Genomic DNA, 10,449 nt, shown 5'->3' on the forward strand with positions numbered 1-10,449 from the left:
TAATAATTCTTTAGTATATTACTTGTGTGGCGTAGAAGATAATTATCTATGAATGTAATTATGTAAAATGTTAACACTGTAATAATTCTGTAGTATATTACTTGTGTGGTGTAGAGGATAATTATTTATGTAGAGATATTGCTTAGGACTTAAAAGTTGTAAGATGATGTCATGGGGTAGGACTAGATAAGTCTAACTTCTTCCTACTCCGTTCAAGCATGTACTAGGTATAAGTAAATTGATATTGGATTATTATTGTTGGATATGTGTGAAATTACATGTGTTGACATATCAACTGTTTTACATGCTTGAATGAATAAATCAAATCAAAAATCAATCAATAGGTCAGGGAAAATTCTAAATAGCTTTGAGTTATTAATTGGAATTAGTGCAGAAAATTTCAACCAGTGTGGAGAGATTGAGTTGTTAGCCAAGCTGCAATGCTAGCTTACATGTGCAATGTCACACATCAACTACCTAAAAGTGTTTCAAAACCTTAAAATGTACTGTTTGTAGAAGCCCATCGCTTTTAGCAGGTTTTCTTGTGTGCGGTTGTTCCTTGGACAGTATTTAAGTTAGGATCAGTACTTAGCTCCAACCTCATGGAATGTGATTGGGTTGAACAATGGCAACAATAAAAATATCGCTGTCCTTTTTTTATTCAACCAATTGTTGCAGGTTAAACAGAAAACTCTCTTGTGAGTGTCCTTTCTGGTGTCTCACCTCTAAAACGTTTTGGATTCTGCTGTCAATTAAAATGAGACTATGTAACCTTTATTAACAGGGGCCACTGTGGCCACAACTGTGACAAATTTGTGAGAACATAGTGCAGTGGTGCTGTTTTCTCATGTGGGCTCACTTGGATTTCACACGAACTTTGTATTAGGGAGCTGGCAGAGTAAAGTCCACTTATTGTCCAGTTCAGCTGACTCAGACATTTACATTCTCACATACAGCTTCTCCTGGTGATGTTTAGATCAGGGTTCCAGTGCATGTCTGAAAGTTTCTTATACAGCTTTACCTAAGCAGTGCTTATCATCATATCATGAGTTGCCATAAGCTACTGTCATAACAGGCCAAGTGGCAAAACCACAAGTGTGCATGACCAGTCTTTTTTTATTACCTTCAACTTCTCATTTGTAAAAGGAAGAAAATTTCTTTATTCAGAAGTTGCATAGTTTAATAGCTTAATTGTTGATAAGATTTTTGTTTCCAGTGTTGTCAGGGTTTTGACTCTTTGGTGAAATGAGATGGTTGTTCACTACTATTGTACTATACAGTAAGCATTACCACAAATGCTTTTATTTTTTTACAACCTACTGTTTTCCTTGTAGCACTCACTGTAAATTTAAAATTGCATATACAAGGTAGAATGTTTCTACATCACAACAGCAGACTCCTATTTGCAGTTTATATGGTGTATCATTGCCGGTGTATCATTTACCTTATGCACTTAGAAGATGAGATAAGATGACCTTGGTGTGCGTGGTAAGGCATACATCCTTGCAGGGAAAGCTTCACTGCTTCCCTCAGGGAAAAGGATACTGTAACATCAGATTGTGTTGCACTCAAATGTATCACTTTACTTTCCCAAATTAAATTAGAGGCATGTAATGAACTATAAATATGTATAAATGGACTACAAATGATCCATATTTGACATAATGTTGATTAGGGGTTCCATGGCTGATGCTGTCATTTGAGTAGCTGCACTCTGCCTGTCTAGATATTTGAAACTAGATCCTCAGTCCTGCCTCTATTGATTCTGAGACCTATTATATACAATAATTGCATGCTGTTGCCCTTAACAAGTCTTGGTGATTGCATCTGTGAATTGTATTACTACATTTATTGAAGTACTGGGAATACTGCTTGAAAAGCTTTTTCTTGCTTGTTGTCCTGACGATGAAAGAGAAAAATCTTACTTTATCGCCACCATGAGGTTGACATTGTTGTTTATTAGTCACATCTTGACAGGTAAAGGGTGGGCTGACATGAAATTTTATTCAGATATTCATGTTGCCCAGAGGATGAATCTTCATTGAAACTGAGATTTATTTTGGCCTGCAGTTAATTACAAAGACAATAAAATAAGGACAATTACCACTACTACAATAATAATCAATAGCTACAGTATCATTCATCAATTATCATCATCATCATCATCACTATAATAAAGTTTCTGGAATCCAAAAAATCCAAAGGCTGATGCTTTGACTTATTATGTCTACCCTTGATAGAGTAAATAGTGCAGTAGTTTGCACCAACATTAACATCAGCTAAAAGCTTAATAGGATCCTGAACCCCAATTCCAAGGTGTCTGTTCAAACATTTTATAATTTGACATTACACCATGACATGACCTTTTCTCTAGTGTCATTATGACATTCACGTTTGTGGTTTTGAATGAAATGTCTCTAATATGTGATTAATTTCTATGAAATTAGGTGCACTCATTCATGAACTTCTTAGGATAAATTGTAATGATTAAATTTTATTTTTGTCCAGTACTTTTGGTTTATGACCAGATAAAATGTAATTATCAAATGTAAATGCTAACTAATGCTAAAATGCTCAAAATGGCTAATTGCCATTGTGAGGATGGTGGTCTTAAGAATGTAAAAAGGTCAGACTAGTAAATGTCAGCTTCTGAGATTATTTTTTTAACTAGAATAATGAATAATAGGACAGCACTCCAATAAAAAGATGATTTATTCTTACACAGCACAGGCCTTTTGGGCAGGTGCCGTTCCTCAGCAACAATACTGCATTTAAGCACACTTAAAAAAAAATCATGAGCTAAATAATCCCAGACTTCCATTTTCCCAGGTATAATCTGATCCTGGTTTTCCACTTCCAGGAGTCACTTAGGACTGGAGATTTTCCACACTCTTGCTCAGGATGGTAATGCTGGGCACATTAGGCTTCTCTGTTACAAACCCAATTCTCTGCCCTCTTACCACTGAATCCTGGGGCTGCCAATGGAAAGACATGCAGACAATACTCTTTGTTGCTTGCTCTGCTGCCCTCTCCCTTGTCCACCCCTTAATGTGTACATGCCTGCACATCCCAAACTGGTATCTGGTTTGGCACTTGGCTCTACTGAGCCTTTCAGAACAATTTAAATGGATAATCAGGCTTGTGATGTGAAGAAAGTGGATTGTGCATCTGTTAATCTCCGATTGGAGCCCCCTAAGCTGCTCCTGGTGCAGAATTAGACTGGCTTTATTTGAAATGACACCAGACAGTGTGCAGCACTTTAACACCCTGTGGGTTCCAGTAAAATGTTGCATCTCTTCCCAGGGGGAGAGGGCCTTTTCTTTCTGGACAGCTAACATAGTCTATACCACCCCCATAGGAGATTCGAATGCCATGTCTCCATTATCAGCACCCCTGGTGCAGATGTTAATTTGTGTTTGTCATTAACAAAGAGAGGCAATGTACACAAGCACAATGTTTGATACTGATCTTGCTTTATCTTCTTCCAAGTTGTTCAGCAGACACTAAACAATAACTGTGCTTCGCTTAAAGGTCACTGTCATGCTTGTGCTGCTCATACAAAGGTCAAGCTCATCTCATCCAACCTTCTTCTTTTGTGTTTGTCTCAAATCTCTGTTTTGGCTCCGTAATTCATGTCACAGCACATCAGGCTATATGATCCACTTGCATATATAGTTCTGTCCTGATTTGCCTCATACAGTGTAATGCCGTACAAAATCTACCTTTATCAGCAAATAGTATCCATAATGATGCTTTTCTCCTCAAAAGCATCCCTTCAGGGGTTTATGTGGAAACGTGGAAAAAGTTTCACAGTCTGTGCAATGTGTCTGACTGCACCGGACAAGTCGAGACCATGACAGGGCTGAAACATTTTCTGTCAGAAAGATTCTAATAATGTGCCAGTGTTTTCAGACTGCTGCATGATGATACAGATGAGACAGGGATCATAGATCTCAAGGCTGGTGTGGAGATTGACCCTGCTGCACAGGGGAAGTTGAAAAAGATGAATGAAGACTGTGATGATGGATGATCCCTCATTCTTTCCATACACAGCTGGAACTTTCTGTCCATGACTCATGACAGTTCTGTTTTATTAACTCTATAAACAATCTGTGTTTTGATTCACATGCTGCTGAACACACATTATTGTGAACTGAGAGGTTTTTTTTTAGTGGTATGAAGCTTAATATGACAGCAGAGGGCTCCAAGTAAATAGTTCCAATTGAAGGTGCTCATGATTTATTTTGCGGTGAGCCAGAGGCCAGAGCTGTGATGAATATAAACTTAGCTCTTTCTGAAAGGAGAACTGATTTTCTAGCTGTGAAACAAGCACTGAAAAGTGAAAGAGTGGTAGGGAGCAGGAAGAGAGAAAGGAAAGGTGGGAATGAAAACTATTAACTGCCTCTGCCACTGGAATTCATCAGTGCTTGTAAAGACAGCTGCCCTGAGTAGGCAATGAATTAGTTTCAAGTGTCTGTGTGCTAAAGCAAGCAAGGGGAACATTAATACTCCCTAATCAAGAGATGTGCTGGCACATTCCCTTCATTGTATCCCTTCTGTTATTCCATTCCCAACCAGGGACAGAGTCAGAGCTGAGAAAGACAGGGAAGGCAAACCTGGTTGGCTCTGCTGCTGGCTGTAGTTAGTTTTTGAGATTAGTAGAACTTCAGGTCTGTTATGATTCTTGTGTGGCAGGTCATGCTGTGATGTTTCCCATGTACTGTAATGTGAATTTGAGACAAAATATTTAATGAGAATGACTGAACATCCATCCATCCATCTTCATCCGGAACCGGGTCACGGGGGCAGTAGTCCGAGCAGAGCCCCCCAGACTTCCCTCTCCCCACACACCCCCTCTAGCTCCTCAGGAGGAACCCCAAGGTGTTCCCAGGCCAGCCGGGAGACATAGTTTCTCCAACGTGTTCTGGGCCTGCCCTGAGACCTTCTCCCGGAGGGACATGCCCGGGACACCACCTAAACAGGTGCCTGAGCCACCTCAGCTGGTTCCGCTCAATGTGGAGGAGCAGCGGTTCTACTCTGAGCTCCTCACGGGTGACTGAGCTCCGCACCCTATACCTAAGGGTGCGCCCAGCCACTCTCAGGAGGAAACTAATTTCTGCCACTTGTATCCGTGATCTCATTCTTTTGGTCATGATCCAAAGTTCATGGCCATAGGTGAGGGTAGGAACATAGATCGACTGGTAAATTGAGAGCTTTGTCTTATGACTCGGCTCCTTCTTCACCACAACGGACAGAGACCGCATTACTGTGGATGCCGCCCCAATCCATCTGTCAACTTGCCGCTCCATTTTTCCCTAACCTGTGAACAAGACTCCAAGATACAGTAGTTAAACTACACTTGAGGGAGCAACTCACCCCCAACCCGGAGAGAGAAATCCACCTTTTTCCAATTGGAGTGAATAGACTTGAATGACTGAACAGAGAGTGAGAAAAACCAGTTTCCCTTTCAGGGAAGCTGGTTTTCATTCTAAAGATGATGCATAATTATCTCCAGGGCTCACACTCCCTCTGAAATTGAAATGACATTGCGTACTGTATAAATACCAATTTACCCCTGTTTTTGGCCCCCAATGTCAATTATTTTCATGCCAGGATTGCTGGAGAAATGTTGAGGTCACATGAAGCAGATCTAAAAGTGTCACCTGGTAAAGAAAGTAGCGTTTGAGATCAAGCATTGTTGATGCGGACCTGGCTTCTTTTTATTTGATATTCAACAGGATTTCTAATAGCGATGGGGGTATAACATGATTTAGGACTTGCTGCTGTGCTTCCAAGCATTATACCAAGCCATGCTAACAGTTAAAATCATGTCACTTTTAGTAAGAGAGCCATGCTTTGACAAGGTTTTCAGTAACTTGACAGCAGCAGCCCAGCACCTCAGATAACACACTGTTTGGCCTTGTCTTCAGCCACATTTACTGTATGTACACCTGCAGTGTGGTCATTGTGATGATATGAATATACTGGCTTTCCAGAGAATAGCTTAATGCACTGTGCAGATGAAAACAACATCCAAGTAGGTGAAAAGTCCCATCTTGAAGAAGGCACATAAGCAAATTAAGTGTGACCAAAAGCTTTAATTTGAAAGGCAGAAGGATTAGGTTGTTTGATGAGCAGATTTAAGGGTGCAGGCAAGGAGAACAAAAAGAAACACTCCTGGCCAAGCGTAATAATCTTTGAAAATGTTCTTTAAACCCATTTCCCTGTGGCGTGTATTTTCTCTGCACTTCAACCCAACATCTTCCATTCCCAAGAATAAGGGTTTTCATTATGTATCCTCTCTCCCCTGTGATTGCCGCCTGATATTTTTGCTTTTGTCCTTCTGCACTAGCCATTTTCCTTCTTTCTCCTCAAAGTGGACTTTAACAGGTTTAGTAAATTTTACATCTTAATGCACTTACAGACAAGTGTATTAAATGGTAAATGGTCTTATACTTATATAGCGCTTTTCTATGCATTGCAGAACACTCAAAGTGCTTTCACACTACTTGGCCATTCACCCATTCACATTCACAAATGTTCACACATTCACACACCAGTGTTATCACCGGGAGCAACTGGGGTTTCACTGTCTTGCTCAAGGACACTTTGACATGTTGACTGGACAATCCAGGAATCGAACCGCTAATCCTCCATTTAGGAAATGACCCGCTGTACTTGTTAAGCCACAGCCGCCCCCACTCCTCCTATTACCCCTCCACTAAAACACAAAGTTGTCTGAGGGGTTCCTTCCGGCATGTTAGATAAGTCTCACCTTAGTGAATGCGTTGTGTTTATGGATTTCATGACTTTCCTCTTCCATCCTCCCTTTTTAGACTTTTCATACACCCAGCTTAGGAGACGAGGAGTTTGAGATTCCTCCCATTACACCTCCACCTGAAACGGAGCCTGGTCTGGGTCTGTCAGAAGTGGATTCACCTTTCCCACCACTGCCAGAGCCCCCAGCTCCACAAAGGGGTCCTTTAATCCCCCAGTTCCCCCCTCAGAGCCTGGATCTGCCCTCCATTACTATCTCACGCAACATGATGGACCAGGAAGGGCTGTCTGTAAACAATGGCCAACCTGTGGTGAGTACTGTTATGTACAGTATTTATAGCATTTGTAAATCAAGAACTCCATTTATTTACTGTGACTAGAGAAATGTTATCCTCATTCATCAACACACAGAATCCTGCACTAACAGCAACTTATAGCTGCAGATACAGATGTGGTGTCCAACGTAAAAGATATGATTTATAAGTATATGTTACTGGAGACTCTTGATATCATAAGCATACAGTCCTTAAATGAGCCCTTTTACTGAACCATAATGTCACCTTCACAGTTTTTGTATGCCTCCTGTTGTCAGCACATCTGGCACAGCATCTGGCCTTGTTTACAACACAGGAGGTATATGATAACACTGAGTAAATGTCATGATATTATGTTACTTACTGTGAGGATTTATTTTTAAAAAAGCACACAGAGCATGACCGATCAGTCTCTGTAAGGTGAACAGATGTGAATACATCACAGGTTTTAGAGTACAAAGCACATTCAGCCCCAGAAGACCAGTGAAAATGGGACCCAAAAGTGCCACAGTTTCACATGCTCATATTTAATTCATATTGCCTCCAGAAGCCTTTTTTTCCTGCTGTAAATGCTGATGCATGCTTCTGCCCAATGTCACATGAGGTCTTCAAAAAAATACATGCATTTTGTGGAGTTAAGGATCAGCTCTGTTTTTGTGTGGTAGCAAATTACACTATAGTGGTACTCTTAACAACATTTTAAACTTAATCTTCCTTTCCTCTTATACAGATGGCCAAACATGGAACAGTAGACAAAGTAATCACTCTATTTATGTTGCTACTGTTTTGTGCTATAGATTGTGAGATTGGTGGAAAGGCATTTTCAAATGTCACAATCATAGAAGCATTGAGGAGGAAAAATGGAAATGTCACTGGCTGACTAGTTGTCTTACAGACCTATTACAAAAATGGAAGATTCATTTAGAAGAAAAGAAATGAAAGGACAAAGGCATGAGCGGAGAAATGATGATATTGGTGCTGAATTTGCTTTGTGAATTGCAAAGCACAGAAGAGGTGCCATGATCATTATAATAGTGTCAATAAAGGAAACATGTTACAGACCCCCCACCTCTCCTTAAGACATTTGTTGAATCACACAGATATTACAGGTATTTATTTACATTCCATATGGGAGGGGGCAATAAAATTTTACAGCTCTTTTTTCTGCTTCCATGCTTCTGGCATGTAAAATAATTGCAGCCTTTAATATATCTCTACTGCATACAGTAAGTGAGCCCCAAAAGGCTTTTGCCTAAAGAATTTTCATTTCATGGTCAGTTAAGCCTTCTACATCTGGAAGGAACGGAACCTTGACACAATTACAGTTCTGACTGTTCTCACAACTTGCTGGAGGATTAGATTTGATTCTCAAACATTATTCCTCTTTAACACCATTTGCATGGCTCATGTCTCTGATTGTGCAGAGAGACTATTAAAAACTGAGAGGAGAATGTGGGTTTCTGCTCCTTGCCTTGTGGCATTGTCATCAGCACACTACCCACTTGTTATCAGTCAGCACACATTGTACCGCAGGAAGGCTTGTGGTGGTCCTACATTTTTCCTGTAAATGGGATTGATCCCCAAAAGCCTTGTGACAATGTCTATAGAAATTCTATTTATCTATGGTTTTATCTTCACCATAAAAAGAGAATGCAACTTTTAAATGAGATAAGTAACAGTGCTGTTCACGGTGCACTCTATATACAGAGCCAATGATTTACGAAGGCCCTAAGAGGGGTGTTTTGTCATTTTGTCAGCACACTGATAAAGGAATGACAACCTTATATACATGATTACATTCTGTGTTATTTGTTATGGCTGCAGGGACAAACAAACCATGCAGTATTGCAATTACATTTTTCATTAAGCCGCCATGCTCATATTTCCCAAACACTTGTCTTGGTTTTCTTCCTCTGTACTAGGTTACTGGTGGAGAATATTCAGTGTGTGTGAAAGCCTGTCTCTTATCAGAACTTAATGAGAAACCCATCCAGTGAATATACCTGGGCTATTTTCAAAAGGCCTCTTCCATGTCATTGCATTGCCAAGTGTTCTGCTAATTCCTTTCCCCATAATGTTCAGCGTATGTCTTGCAAATTGGCCACAGATGCCGGGCTTCTACAAAGAGAAATACATTTTCTCAGCTGCAATGTGCCTGGCAAGCCTTGAATCTGAAGTCATTATTTATTTAATCTGCTCTCCTAACAAGCTTCTGACTCTCATTTTTGTCTCCCAGCATGTGTCCTCCTGATTTGTGCTTGAGACTCAATAGTGCCAAATAGTACTGGAGTTAGAGCTGCCAGTATTGCTTTATTCACAATTTCTTCTCGATTTTCTCTGTGCTGCACAGCAAGGGTCTCTGGGTTCTATTTCAAAAAACACCTGGTGCCTTCACCACATTTTAGGTTTTTCTTGACACGTGTAAGCATGTACTGAAATGTGCTCTGTGTCCTCCATGATTAGATTCAGAAACCTACACTAGTCACCTAGTTGCATTAGATGCTCAAATCAATATTTAGAGGCTCTACGGCCTACTGTCTTGTTACATTTTCCACTATGTTGTGAGGCATCATATTTTCTTCATTGCCCAGCTAGCTGTTTCATATCATTAACTTTACAGCAGCAAAAATATGCTAATATTGAATCCAAAATATTGTGTTTAAACCACATGCATCATGTAAGATGAAAGCGAGATTTGTTGTTCACATGATTTGATATGCCTTGATATTGTGGAGCTTGCCTGTCCCTGTAATACTTTCAGTTTTGACTGGTCAAAAACCACTATATCAAATGGAAAATGTGAGCAGTGTTGCAGAAAGCATGTTTTTCTACACTTCCTTCTTATCTCCCTTCCAAACACTGACATGAGTTGTACATCAATTTAAGAGAGTGGATTTTTTTCCTCACTCCGATTCCTTTTTTTTTCTCTTCTCCCTCGACAGACAGCTATTGTGACATATTGGGTCAGTCAGAAATGAAAGATATTCATGCAGGCATGCAATACTTGTAATGAAGTCTCAGCTTGACCTTCTGCATGATTGATTCTGTAATTTACTTTTCTCAGGCAGCTCTCAAAATGGAATGATGTCATGTTGGACAATTTTTAAGTACCCATAATGCACCAGAAAAAATGGTGGAAAGAGGTATGGGTCAGTGGTTGGAGGGAAGGTGTGGGGTGGGGAATGGCTTTGTTTTTAAGTGGGGGTTAGAGGTTGGGGAGATAGACAGACTGAGTTTGTACACTGCAGAGAGAAGGAAAGAGAAGTGTGTCTGACTCAGAAAGGGCAGGGGAAAGAAAAACAATTTATCTTCATGCTATTATAGCCTTTACCAGCATTCAAAATTCCATTTTTCTCAT

The 10,449-nt window shown here is 40.2% G+C and overlaps 1 protein-coding gene across 1 annotated transcript in view; it reads left to right on the forward strand.

Annotated features, from left to right (window-relative positions):
* Nucleotides 1-10,449, forward strand: part of tox3 (TOX high mobility group box family member 3) — a 48,368-nt gene that overhangs the window by 32,773 nt on the left and 5,146 nt on the right. The window contains exon 3 of the mRNA XM_020592362.1: nucleotides 6,837-7,088. Coding sequence (XP_020448018.1) covers nucleotides 6,837-7,088 — 252 coding nt within the window. The remainder of the gene's footprint in view (nucleotides 1-6,836; nucleotides 7,089-10,449) is intronic.

The sequence above is a fragment of the Monopterus albus genome, unplaced genomic scaffold (genome assembly GCF_001952655.1).
Source record: "Monopterus albus unplaced genomic scaffold, M_albus_1.0 scaffold17.1, whole genome shotgun sequence".
Classification (NCBI taxonomy): domain Eukaryota; kingdom Metazoa; phylum Chordata; class Actinopteri; order Synbranchiformes; family Synbranchidae; genus Monopterus; species Monopterus albus.